Source organism: Natator depressus, chromosome 8 (assembly GCF_965152275.1).
Source record: "Natator depressus isolate rNatDep1 chromosome 8, rNatDep2.hap1, whole genome shotgun sequence".
NCBI classification, from domain to species: Eukaryota; Metazoa; Chordata; order Testudines; family Cheloniidae; genus Natator; species Natator depressus.
This window is the reverse complement of record NC_134241.1, coordinates 74,278,017-74,292,722: the sequence shown is the minus strand read 5'-3', so window position 1 is coordinate 74,292,722 and position 14,706 is coordinate 74,278,017. Positions and strand designations below refer to the sequence as shown.

Genomic DNA, 14,706 nt, shown 5'->3' with positions numbered 1-14,706 from the left:
GTTAAATATGCAAATGAATTTTAGTTCTGCTGTTTCTCTTTGAAGTCTGTTTCTGAAGTTATTTTGTTCAAGTATGGCTACTTTCAAATCTGTTATAGAATGTCCAGGAAGATTGAAGTGTTCTCCCACTGGCTTTTGTGTGTTGCCATTCCTGCTGTCCGATTTGTGTCCATTTATTCTTTTACTTAGGGACCATCCGGTTTGGCCAATGTACATGGCAGAGGGGCATTGCTGGCACATGATGGCATATGTAACATTAGCAGATGTGCAGGTGAATGAGCCTCTGATGGTGTGGCTGATGTGGTTGGGTCCTTTGATGGTGTCGCTTGAGTAGATATGGGGACAGAGTAGGCAATGAGGTTTGCTACAGGGATTGGTTCCTGGGTTAGTGTTTCTGTGGTGTGGTGTGTAGTTGCTGGTGAGTATTTGCTTCAGGTTGGGGGGCTATCTGTAAGCGAGGACTGGCCTGTCTCCCAAGGTCCGTGAGAGTGAGGGATTGTTTTCCAGGATAGGTTGTAGATCACTGATAATGTGCTGGAGAGGTTTTAGCTGGGGGCTGTACGTGATGACCAGTGGTGTTCTGTTATTTTCCTTGTTGGGCCTGTCCTGTAGTAGGTGAAATACCACTTCCAGCTAAAACCTCATTGCCTATTCTGTCCCCATATCTACTCTAGCGACACCATCAGAGGACCCAACCACATCAGCCACACCATCAGAGGCTCATATATGCCATCAGAGGTTATATATGCCATCATGTGCCAGCAATGCCCCTCTGCCACCATGTACATTGGCCAAACCGGATGGTTCCTACGTAAAAGAATAAATGGACACAAATCGGACACCAGGACTGGTAACATGCAAAAGCCAGTAGGAGTACACTTCAATCTTCCTGGACAGTCTATAACAGATATAAAGTAGCTATACTTGAACAAAAAAAACTTCAGAAACAGACTTCAAAGAGAAACAGCAGAACTAAAATTCATTTGCATATTTAACACCATTAATTTGGGCTTGAATAGGGACTGGGAGTGGCTGGCTCATTACAAAAGCAGCTTTCCCTCTCCTGGAATTGTCATCTCCTCATCTATTATTGGGAGTGGACTACATCCACCCTGATCAAATTGGCCCTGTCAACACTGGTTCTCCACTTGTGAGGTAACTCCCTTCTCTTCATGTGTCAGTATAATAATGACTGCATCTGTAATTTTCATTCCATGCATCCGAGGAAGTGGGTTCTAGCCCATGAAAGCTTATGCCCAAATAAATCTGTTAGTCTTTAAGGTGCCACCGGATTCCTTGTTGTTTTTTGTGGATACAGACTAACATGGCTACCCCCCTGATACTTTCTAGTTTATGAATTTTCTAGTTGTTTGAGAGGGGGAGTTTACGGTTTTAATAATCTATTTAACTGGTGTTTAAAAAATGATTTATGGAGTGGTTGGTTTACGGCCTCTCCACCTTCCTGTAATCTCCAGACAATACTACTATGGAATTTGTTGTAAAATATGCATGGAAGAATACATGATAGGGTATCTGGTCAGAATATACAGATGCCTTGAAACACAGTTTGCCAAAGTGTACCCACCGGAGTTCTGCAATGTAGCCGGCAGCTGCTTCATCTTCAAAGCCTGCCAGATTGCTTGGCTTAATATGGAATACTGTACATTGGAACACTGTAGTTTCTGTGGGCAGCACTTCCATTTTAAAGATGAGGGAGGCTGCATTCTGCTACATTCTGTATGAATTGGGTGTTATCCTTGGGTTCTTGGCCAATGTGACCCTAAATTAGTGCTCCTGGCTTAAGAGCATTAGGAGCCATTACTTGTATCACCTTTCCATGATAAACCACTGCTGCCAGTGGTTTAGAATTCAGCTGTAAAAATTCCATCCAACTGGAACTCGCCTTTCAAAGTCTAAGTCTGGTATGAGAGAGAGGTTTGGGATTTCAGCTCAGGAGCAAGCAGAGAAATCTCTGTCACGCAGAGAGTTGGTGGTTTAACTCATTTCTTTGCACACTGCTATTCCAGAATGTTGAAGAGAGCACAGAATTCTCAGCCTTAAAATGGTACCAAGGAGAATTTAAAACTACTGTGGAGATTTTGTGCCCAGCAGGGGAGTTGGTGCAATTCTTCAGTGCAGGGGATGGGGAGGAGTTTGGAAGGTGGGGTGAGGAAGGGGCAGGCCAGGGAGATGAGAGGTGAATGTGATTTCAAGCAGCAACCCCAAAACCATTAAAACGATTCAGTACAAAATTCTGTAGATTAATTAGCAAAAGCTTGAATATTAATTCAGTGAAATATACAAAGCAGTAATCCTGCAAACCATGTGGTATATCACCACTTTCTATTCACCACACCCATCACTGACAAAGAAATTAAACTACAGGGCAGGTACCCAAATATTTATGGAGCTTATACTCACAGGATTTCTGAACTGAACAAAGCCATCAACTGTAGTAAATGGTTGGAGGAACAATTAGTACAGTAGCTACACTAATAGCATGTAACAGGCTATTTGTTAACTGATGCTAACCAAACCTGGGTTCTGTCCTACATAGATGTTTCAGCATCTGCACCAGCAAAGTCTGATTAAAATTGATCCCGCGTGTTGTACAGTCTGTCTCTCAAAACATACATGTTTTGTCATAAAAGGTTATCCTAACTTTATCCTTGCCGGACAAGGAATTGCTGTTATCACATCTGTATCAATAACATCCTTTTAAATATCATTAAAGGCATTTCTCCTTGTGTGTGCCTGGCTGAGGTCTTGTATTGTGAATAGTTCCACTGACAGGTCCCTGCAAACAGAATCCAGTCTCACTCTCTGAACTCGGATAACAGTGATCAGACTGCTCTCCACTTCAGTTCTTTTCTGAGTCCCTCTTCATTTTACATAGTAACACCATTTCACATATGTTTCCTTGGCCCAGGATTTCAGTGCAGTCTGTCTAACGTTCTGATTATGCCCATCCAGCTGATCTCTAATCAGCCAGTTCCATTATATCCTTGAGGTATGGTATCCCCATGATTTGTATGCTCCTAGCCCTGACCTGATTTTCTAGATTTCCACCCTCCCTTCAGCAGCCATTCCTTGCTTCACCAGTGTTTTCTTAGAACAGCAAAGTCAGAAGTGATTTTGTCCTGGGAACGAGCTTTCTTCTTCAGGTGCCAGTCTTTTTTTCCCGTGAACTGAATTTTCTGTTCAAGTTTATTCACAGTTAGGGCCTGAACCTCTAAAGTGCTGAGCTGTTCCTGGACCAGATTCTGCCTCCTTTACTCATGTTGAGTAGTACCATGCTATGTGAACAGTCCTTTTGAAATCAGGTACTACACAACACAGTTATAGGCGACACACTCAGGTGCCCTAATTTATGCCAACCACAATCGACTCTCACTGTAGCCAGTGGAAGTGGAGGGTGCTTAGCACTTTACAGGAGCCAATCATCAGCTTGCAGGCTGGGCTCTGGGTAGCTTAACCTTTGTTTCAAAAGCCTGAAAGCGCTCATTCAGTGTAGGTTGCATTTTGTCCAGTTCAGTATTTTGTTTCTCAGCAATTCCCTTATTAAACTTGCAAGGAGGGATATTGCAAAGAGATACTGTATGCAATGGATCTTCTTGTCATTTGACTGCTGTGGTGCATACGCTGAAGAAATCTGATTTTTCACTCTTCTGCCTATTTGAGGACTCAAATCTCATAACTTGCCAGGAGTTAAAAGACAGTTTGAATCTAAAACCCAAATAGGGGTTACACTTCAACTTGTTCGTAGGAACTCCTTGAAAAAGTGTCGATCTTGGTTGCTTGCCAAGCCCCATCTCGTGTGGATATTCCTAGTTGAATTGTGGTGTTCAACATTTTTTTAGCTGTAGCAAGCTTCTTATATTTAAATGCTTATCTGATTGGAGACTTGCAGATCAGACTACAAAATTCAGTCAGATTTTTGAAGCATCTAATTAATTGTTCATCTCCACAGCATACAGAGGACTACCACCAGTGTACATATGTTCCAAGAACAGCAGTGAAGGAAGTTCAGCTTAATAAACTAATAAATATATTTAAGAATGACCCTCTGGCATTAAAGTCTTAAACTGGTGCCAAGTAGAAAAGAAATCAAACGGGGAAATCCCTGCAGAAATTTGGCAGGTTTTTTGGATAAAACCAACAGGCATGTTCTGATTTGCGGGGGCAAGACTCATGCTTCAGGAAATAAAGTGATCATATGCAGGCGCTTCAGAAAGCGGGTTTTCTCCACATAGTCTTGTGTAACTGGCTAGGTGAATTACGCAGCAGTTTTGTCTTCTCCAGCATTACTGTAGGAGCACTGCTGAATTAGGCAGCCCACTGGTTCTGGTAAATGCTATATTTCTAATACTTGCTGGAGTTTGCTAAAATTTCCCACTGATTTCTACTATTCCCAGTCATAGTACTTGAAGGAGCCTCATGTGGCTGGATAATATTCTGTGCCAGTTTTACGATACCTGGGCACTACCAGTTGTGCTGAAGATGAAGCCCTCACTTTCAACCGCTGGACTGTGCTCAGTGTGTATCTCAATATTATTTACACTGTGTTTTGGTATCAACATTGCTTTGATCTACAACTCTGATTATAGCTTCAGAGCACTAAATTGAGAGTTGCAGCAAGTTAGTGAATGACTCTTGACTTTTTCTGATGCAAAATATGCATGCAGAATATGCTGGCACCCTCCACCGATCATCCAGGCCTGCATGAAAATTGTCCCCGCGTAGAAAGCTGCACTCAGTACTCCCCACCCTCTTTGTGAAGATGTGGGGCATTATATGGCCAGACAGCATGAAAAGGCTTTCAACTGCCTTTGTAAGTGGTAAGAATTTCCTAATGGGCTAACTGAATGGGTACATGCAGTAAGTATGCTGCAGGTCAGCATCATATAGCAACTCTCCTGAACTGACTAACTCACAGAGCGTGTTCAGAAAAAAGGCAGCCGGAGGGAGGAAAAAAAAAAGTTCACATTCTTTTAATTCAGGCTGAATCCTTGAGGCTACAAAGTACACGTGTCCAAGTTGGGGGCTACTTATCTTTCAAAATGGTAGAAGGGAACAATTCTTTGTGCAAAGCAGTTTAGTCCCTGTCCATTTCTTGGATAAAGCAATAAACAGAGAAAAACCTCAGTGACTTTCTGGCTAGCAAAAATAAATCCCACTCATCTTCATTTTTTGAGGATCAATCCTTTAAATGAAGAGTACAGGCTACCTGATTAGTCAGCATGATTCATTTACCCCTTTAGAAAATGTGACTTCTTAAATATTTGACTCCTCTAATGGATTCTGGACAAAATTTCTAAACTCGGCTGCCTAAAATAAGGCACCAAAATCCCTACATAGGAACTTAATTCCATGGCCTGATTTTCAAACTTTTTATTCCCCTCTCCCACATGCCCCTTAACGAGGTCTCCATTCTAAAATATTGAGCATTATATTTAATAATTAAGACACAGAATGTAAAATACAAACTAAAATGTGCCTCATTCTCACCACTCCCTGTTCTGTTAAAAAAACATACCTTCTCCCACTTTGATGTAAATGTTTCTCGATATTTTGAGTTCAGTGAAAGACGTGACTGCTCCATATTCCTTTTGGGCCCACTGTAACAGATGTTCATTTCCCTGAGGGAAAGGCTTTTCCTCAGTTTCTGTTGCCAAGGAGAAATTTCCCTTCTCAAACTGAACAACGGAACCTGGAGATACCTGATGGGAACAAAACCCTATTTTTAATTGGACACATTTACCTAGGACAGAAGTATATTTTTTTTTAAAAAGCCATTTAATCTGTCACACAGAAATCCGTTCATTGCAAGTGATGAAGTGACATCTGCATGTTTTAAAATCTGCTTAACAGACAATTTTTTAACACTGTTTAGACCACATGTAATCATTTTAAATATCACATGATCAGAAAGAACACAAGGTCATGCTTGTCCAGGTTAGCCGAAGATAATGACTGAAAGCCTCACCAGATGAGAATACCTTATTAAATAAAAACTCATATTGTTGCTTTCTTAACAGGAGCATGTGTCTGGAGGCTTGAAATATCTGGTCCAAAATGTAAGAGCAATCACACACCTTTAGAAAGGAGCTGAAAAATACACTACACTATGAGGCCCTGATAGGCAACCTAACACCTCACTCATAATCACTCTAAAAATAATGAAAACTGAGGAATAGTGCATGTCACTATAATGATGATATGAGCAAAAGCCTTGGGATATTCAAATATGTCGGCTGCAGAAGCAGAACAGAGTGAAATGAAGAATGAGAGCCAAATAATTCTTAGTTGTCTCATGGTAAGTCCAAGCAACCCCATGGACTTTGGTGGAGCAACAATGGAGTCAATCTGCAGCAGGTGAGATCAGAGGGCCAGACTGGCCCCTGCATTGGGCTGATTTCTGCCATACTGGTGGTGAAAAGCAGCCCTAAAGCAAGCATTACTAGCCCAAGGAAGATCATCCCAGTCTCGGGGGATCGTCTGGTGGCATCGAACTGGCATTACAACTCCTATGACATCCTCTTCCTTGCAGCTGGTGTATGGGACAATTCCCTGCACCCTGGCAATTCCTGGCTGTCATATTGATCCTTTGGGGCTGGCCACTGACAGCTAGGGTAATTTAGAGCATCTGTAGATGGTTCTAATGTACATCTTCGAACTGGATCAGTGCATAGTGGGCTCAGGATTCGAGGAGCTCAAAGGCAGCTAAAAATCATCAATCCTAGACTGTATTTTGTGCTTGTTCAATGTGACTGATGGTTGTGGCCTGATATCTGCTCCACATGGTCTACCAATGTTGGTCCTTCAAGTCCTGGTTTCAGCAGAGTCTATCCAGTCAAGTCTAATGAGAACATGGATGCGGGGGCGGGGGGGAGAGATACAGGAAGATAGATAACTTTTTGTTGTGATATCTCAGTGCAAAAAGGATTACAACCTAGAAAATTTCCTTCTGTGAGAAAGCAGGAAACTCTCTGATGCTGGAGCAGAGCAAAGCAATGATAAGGGGAGACAGAGATATTTAAGATTTCTTCAGACTGTATATTTTCCACAGCAGTATGAAAAATGTTTGAAAGGATATACTACTCAAGTCCTGCATATAGCCCAGATAATTAAATCAATGGGCCATTGGTCCAAATAACCTGTTCTGAACGAATTAGAAAACATTTTCCTGACTTCATCCCAGAAGACCTAGACATATCTTATAACCACACTGGATGTGCATAAAGCTGAGCTGCAATTACATTTCAACAAAGATTTAGGTGGTGGCAGTATGATCAGGCCCCAGCCTGGGAGGGAGATGGTGACTCCAGAAGTCTCCTCACTGCTTTGAAGAAAGAGTACATTGCAACAGGTCTACCACAGTCTATCACACACACTGGTGCTGAAGAGAGAGTGTTGGTGGGAATAGGAGGTGTAGAGTCTTGACTCCAGCCCCTACCCATCCTCCATGCATGATTGGGGGAGGGGTAACATAGCTGCTGTGCAAAGCTGGAAATGGCAGTATGATGTAGCAGTGCAAGGGAGAAAGGGGATGTATCATGCACTTTTCTCACTTACACAAGCAAGCAAAACAGGCCACACTCCTTCCCCAAGAGAACAGATATCTGTTCATATTGCTGCAACGTGAACATCTTTTTACTGCAATTCATCCTGCACTCTTCTTTTGATGGAATGAACATGCAGTCTGGTTTTGAACTGCAAGTCTAATGCGACTTTAAGCATTATAATCAGAGCAATGAATAAACATCATAATCTCTACCCTATCCTGCACATTATTTATGCACATGCTTCTCCAGAATAATAGCCATTTACATCTGTCTAGCTTTATAAACAGCAAAATACAACAATGAGCTCATTCAAAGGAATAAACTAAAATCGGTTATTTTTATATTAAACATCCATCATTGCAAACCAACAGCAACTTGTTTTATTAACTTTGCTAGAACCATTATTAAAAGTACCAGTTTGGGACATTGTAAACCAACCTGCTTAGCAAATACAAATGCTCATCAAAGTGGAGAAACAGCTTGTATGTTCTTGCATGTTAAACTCTTCTAAAGTTCTTTCCTACATCCATTGATATTTGTTAGTATTATCAATCATTTTTTGCGAGGACACACTGCACAGATCACATAAACTTCTCTTTTGTGAAGAGAGAAGACCCTTGTACTTCAGAGTTCATTTTGACCAGACCCGTCACAGAAAATAGCTTAGGAATCCTTTATCCCTTTGCCAGAATAGTTTTAAAATTTAGTCTAACATCTGTTTCAACTCTGGATGATCTTTATTTGTTGCTGTTCATATGATTATCATAAAACATTTTTCATAAAAAGGTTATATTCAGCACAACATAAGATACACGAGTTTAGCACATTTCTGAAGCAAGAAAGTAAACTCTGCATACCATAGGAAAAAAAAGTGAGGGACCAAAACACTCTGTCTAAAATGTATTTGACAATTATGGCTTGATTTTCAAAGATGTTGAGCACCTGTATGTCCCCATTAAAGTCTGTCTACAGTAGAATAACCCCAGTTCTATGGTTTTGGGAAAAGGCAGCAACAAGGAGACATATCCTAAACAGAAAAGTACAATTTGTTAAAAGAATTAATCATTTTATAACGCAGATTTTGAAGACTGCCTTAAATTGGGGCCAAACCAATTTCTGGAGAAATTCCAGTGTCCGAGATGCAGCTACACTATGGATTAATTTGACCCAACACATCTCTAAGGGTATGTTCACATTGCATATTAAGGTGTAATACAAGGTGCCTTACAAGTTTTAATCTAGCTAGCACCGGTAACAATAGTAGTGATGACATGGTGGCAGAGGTTTAGTATGGACTAACAATCCAAGTACGAGCCTGCTGGGCCACTGTGTGTTCACTGCAGCATAGACATACCCTAAAATGTCATTAATTAGGCCCTACAATATTTATGCATGTTCCCACCTTTACATATGTGAGTTAGTCCCATGGAACAATTCTTGTGCATATAGTTAAGCACATATATGTTTGCAGGATCAGGGCCTTGATCAGCTATGACTTTACACTAGAAGTCAATGGACACCAGTATACCACTGCACTTACCACTATCAGCAATAAGATAAACCCTGAATTACCACAGTTATGCTACACAGTACTGAAGAAATGTGGGTCCTGATTGTCATTTAAACACCTGAAAATGCCGAGTGAAGGTGCCTTACTATAAATGAATATCAGGCCTATGAGCTTTAAAGACCAGAGTGTCATGAAACACAATTCATCTGACAATAGAAAAACTTTGGGATCTTTGGATGGAAATGGTTATCTAAATGCCAGTCATTACATCTACTATTAATGACCGTAAGTTATTACATCATTTCAAATAAAATTTTAGTGCAGGCATGTTGTTCTGACATTTACTTATCTGATTCATTTTAAAGACACATTGACTGAGAACTTTCTATGCAGAGGAAGAAAGGATACTTTTGAACACTGAGCTGAAAAATATATTAATATGTGGTAGCTTACTGCAATGCACTTTTCATTCTATTTTCCACTGATCCCATGTCTGTTAACAGCATAGGTTTCCTCCTCAGAATTCGTTTGATTTTCTATTTGTTTGCTAATTAAAACTTTGAAACACTCTACAACATTCTTTGGCATGACAAATGTCTTCCTGTGGGAATGAAGCTGACAACAAGATCTAAGTAGGAACAAACTGAAGGACAGAAGGCAAAACAACTAGCAAATGTAAGGGTATATTATAGAATGTAGATGTTAGATAGTTAATAAAACATCTTTAAATACACATTAAGCTTTTCATTCACTTTTTAAAAAATCATGCACAAGTTTGCATATGAAATTTTGGTCCCACTACCAGATTTGAAAAAGAAGAGCAGAACTCTGCTTTGTCTGCCAGTGCTGGGATTTTTACTACAAGGACTTACGGCTAGGTTAAGTGAGCCAACCACATTATTTTTTTTGGACTGGGTTCAACAAACTCTTCCAAAAGAAAGAAAGAAAAAAAATCAACCATCACTTTGTTTCAACACCTGCCTTTGTACATTAACTACTTACCCTATAGAACCAATCTCTCTGAAAGCAGCCTTACTCCTTAAAGCACCCAGGACATACAGGTGCACTGAAATTAAAAGTACCATCATTCAATCAAAGATATTTATAACGTTTATCTGAGTGCTACACAGCTCAATTGGTTGGCTAGCAACACACTGTGTCAGGCATGCTATTGTCCTCTCACTCCATCTCCTTCTTTATTTGCTGGCTTCATAGTCATGGGGTAGAAAAAGTATTCCTGTACACTCTTTCTTGCTGTTGCATTTGATGTGGTGATTTCTAATGCCCTCAGTACTGCTGTCACCATTTCTTCTCCTTTTGAATGCACTGAACATTCTCAGGTGATGGAGTGAAGGGGAATTTCTCAAACTTGACACACTAAGTCTGGAAAAACAGCGTGCAGGCCCAAAAGATACCGATGAGGGAAGTTACTAACCACAGAACAAAGTATTTCTAAGGGCTATTCTGCCTTTCAAGTAAATGAGAACTGGGCAGCTACATCCCTTTCTCCATGCAATATTCTCATTCTCCCCCCCCCCCCCCCAAATATCCATTCTTGGGGCTTGGAGAGAATTTCTACAGAAAACAAAAACTATTTAGGAAGAGATATTGTCTTACTGCACACACTCCTATCCAGCAGCAGCATATTGGTCACAGAGGGGAACTCGCACTGCAACAGGGATTTCCTTTGATTGTCCAGAGACAAAAAAAACATATGTCCCTGATTCTAAAGAAGATCCTGTATATGTCTCTTAAGAGAGCTATTCAGCCTTATAGAAAATGTGTCCTTGTAATGCTGCCAAGGTCCTTTTGTGCTTGACTTATTTTATGAGTGACTGCTTATTATGCAAGTAATAGCGCCTCAGGGGCAATATTAACTTGAATGCCCCATTTTAAACAACTTCATAAATATTCCATTGGTGAATGAAAACAGTTTACACATTCAAGATAGTTCCTTCTGCCTCCACAGGTTAGTTATCTTAGTGGGAGATTATCTATATTAATCATATGTAGCTAGCCATACATGTCACATTAATTTATCTGAATGCGTAACAATATTCAAAACTGACATGTTTAACTTACACAACTGAATGCACATAAAGATCAACAAACTAAATAAGCCTGTTAAAGGCTTCTGATAGAGTCTACTAGAATATTTCTAGGAATCTGTTTCAATTTAGTAGGAAGAAAAGAAGGCGAGAACTAAGATATAGACACGCAAGTCATTACAGCTGCCTGGTTTCCACTGAAATCGAGGACTAACACACACTGTAGTGATTTGTTATTTCCACATTAATCACTAGGCTCCATTAGTGGGATGCAGAAGCCTTCTCCCCACTTCTGCAAACTTCCACAGGCTACAGCACTAATTTCCAGTGGCACAGTAAACCTAGCCACTGAAGCAAGAGAAGAGGAGGAGGAGCCATGATGATACAAGGGAGGAGGATAACCCTGAATGCCAGCTCCACCCCTTCTAGTTTCTCACTGGAAGAAGGAGGTGGGCGAAACTGCCATCTGGGAACACATTTCACTCTCCGGTACCAATATGGCTGCTCATCTTTACCTTCATGTCTTGGCTTAGTGTCAGGCCAAGGATGCATATATGGAGTGGTGGTCCTAAGAGTCAGGCTTCCTGTCACCTGACATTAGCTGCGGGGTGGGACTTCCTATAAGAGGGAGCCCTGCTTGACCAGTCATAGGAAGGGCAGAGACTTGAGGGGATACAGAGGAGGTGAGGGGATACGGGCAGGGGCTCTTCACACCAGCCATATGAAAAGGCCTGGCTATAGTGTAAGGCAGGAGCTATAGCCTAAGAGGCTTGAAGAAATACTAGGCAGCAGGACCTAGGTTTTGGAAAGAACTGTTGAGCCCAGCAAGAGGCTGAAGTAACTGGAGTGGGAGAAAGCCATGTTTTGATTTAAGTTGACATTTGACGATATTGTTTTAATAAATTGATCCCGAGTGTAACCGGACTCAAAAGCAGCTGGATGCAGAGTCCTGGAAGGAAAACTGAGGAAGGATGCTAGATAGGGTAAAACCTTGTTACACTCATGCTGAAGCATAGAGCAGCTTTTCCAAACAGGGAGGGCTCTAGGTTTTTTGCCACCCCAAGCAAAAAATTTGCTGCCCCAAGTTCTGAGAGCACAACTGCCCAAGCAGAAAAAAAGGGTGGCCGGAATGCCACCCCTTGAAATGTGCCGCCCCAAGTACATGCTTGGTTTGCTGGTGCCTAGAGCCGGCCCTGTTTCCAAAGATTCCTGCCTGGCTCAAATCCAGAGAAAGTGATACATAATATAGCTGAAAGGTGTTTACATATTATAAAGTCCAGAACAATGTTTTGGGATGTCACTGTAATATATAGATATGTTTGTCATGTGCCTCATAATTGTGTAGCTTGTTTGTGTAGCTTAGTCGAATTGCTGCCTCTCCTTTCTCGGATTCCTTTGTGAAACAATTTTAAAATGAAAAATCCAGTTATTTAAAGAAACACTAGTGGAGTTTTAGGCTTACATCTGATTTATTGTACTGTAAAATTTGATCTGATTTGGATAGTCCATCAGATTCTAAATATATATTTAACCTATCATTTTCCATCACCTCTACCCCCATAAATCCTTCATCTATTGCTCATAACTTTAAAAAAGCAACAGCATGAGTGGCCTGAGCTTCCACCTGATGTGCATGAAAGTAGAGTAAGATTCCAGTTTTGTAGCCCCTATAAAAACAATACTTTGTAGTATTCTCAATTTGTCTATGTGACAAAAGTTCACAGAGCAATTTTCTGGCATGATAAAGCCCTACAGAAGTTACTGTACACTGAACACTGTTTTTAATTAAACCAGTGTATTATGCTGAAGTTATTTCAAAATATTTCTGTGGGAGACATTTGCCAAGTAGAAAAGGGCAAAAACTGGAAGGATGGGGAATTATTTTCAGGCTTCTGAGTGGAAAAACAATGGAGATTTAAAAAAACCTCTCAATCCAATATAAATTGTAAATGTCCTTTTAAATTATTCTAAGCACAATTTCCCGACACTGAAAATCAGCTGCATTCTCTTGCAATCATGAAAGGTCACTATTTATACACATTTTATCACTAGTTATGTATTTCCTATCCTATCTCACTCTTCTTCTAGCAGAGCACTTTGCTTACATCTGCAGCTGTTTAACAAGTGATTGGAAATTTAGCCTCCTGATTTCCCGTTAAACACTAGGCACAGGAAAACAAATAGCACTTGTTTTTCAGTGAGTTTTGTCAATCATCCAAAATGTAGTGCAAACCATACAACTGCCTGTGGTTTGGTGGCAGAGACCCAAAATATTTGAGCCATATTTTTTTGTCAAGTAAAGAGAGTAAACCAACTTTTGGCAGAAATAATGAGTACACAGCTTCCCTCCTTCCCCTTCAGAAATTCATAAATGTTTTTTAATTACTAAGCTTTATCCTGGAATTAATTTTTTTCACTACTGTAAGTTTTTTTTTTTTTTAAATGTCAAGCCAACAGATATAATACAGTTATTTGTTGTTATTTTTTTAACTTGTTCCACCTTCCCCCAGACTCCATTTTACTAACTTTACTGACATGAGTAATCCCTTTAAAGTCATTAGGGTTGTTCACATGAGTAAAGTTACTCATTTGTATAAGTGCTTTCAGGGCTCATATCCATTACTCACTAGGATTACTTAAGTACGTACCCTTCAAAGTAAGGGTTGTAGGATCAGGTTCTTCATAAACAGTTATAAATAATTACATATGATGATTTCTGCCAGAAAGTCACAAAGGACTGAGTATAAATTTTCTATGGCAATTTAATTCTCATTTCTGCACTAAGATGTTTCACTTTCCTAGCAAAGGTGTTTATACCTTCAAGTCAGCGGGACTGCTAGGGGTACCCGCATGGCCCCACAGTATGCCAATACTTTTATGGCTGACTTAGAACAACACTTCCTCAGCTCTCGTCCCCTAACGCCCCTACTCTACTTACGCTACATTGATGACATCTTCATTGTCTGCACCCAAGGGAAGGAGGAATTCCACCAGGATTTCAACAATTTCCATCCCACCATCAACCTCAGCCTGGACCAGTCCACACAAGGGATCCACTTCCTAGACACTACAGTGCTAATAAGCGATGGTCACATAAACCCCACCCTATATTGGAAATCTACTGACCTACATGCTTACCTACATGGCTCCAGCTTTCATCCAGACCACATCACATGATCCATTGTCTACAGCCACGCTCTAAGATACAACCACCTTTGCTCCAATCCCTCAGACAAACACCTACAGGATCTCTATCAAGTGTTCTTAAAGCTACAATATCCACCTGGTGAAGTGAAGAAACAGACTGAGAGCCAGAAGGGTACCCAGAAGTCACCTACTACAGGACAGACCCAACAAAGAAAGTAACAGAACGCCACTAGCCATCACCTACAGCCCCCAACTAAAACCTCTCCAGCGCATCATCAAGGATCTACAACCTATCCAGAAGGATGATCCCTTACTCTCACAGACCTTGGGAGACAGGCCAGTCCTCGCTTACAGACAGCCCCACAACCTGAAGCAAATACTCACCAGCAACTACATACCACAAACAAAAACATTAACCCAGAAACCAAACCCTGCA

At 40.7% G+C, this 14,706-nt stretch overlaps 1 protein-coding gene across 5 annotated transcripts in view; it reads right to left on the bottom strand.

The window, feature by feature from the left end:
* The window catches only part of TGFBR3 (transforming growth factor beta receptor 3), a 174,716-nt gene that overhangs the window by 45,700 nt on the left and 114,310 nt on the right, over positions 1-14,706 (bottom strand). For all 5 annotated transcript variants that reach the window (XM_074961347.1, XM_074961344.1, XM_074961343.1 and 2 more), the window contains one exon: positions 5,537-5,720. In XM_074961347.1, coding sequence (XP_074817448.1) covers positions 5,537-5,720 — 184 coding nt within the window. The remainder of the gene's footprint in view (positions 1-5,536; positions 5,721-14,706) is intronic.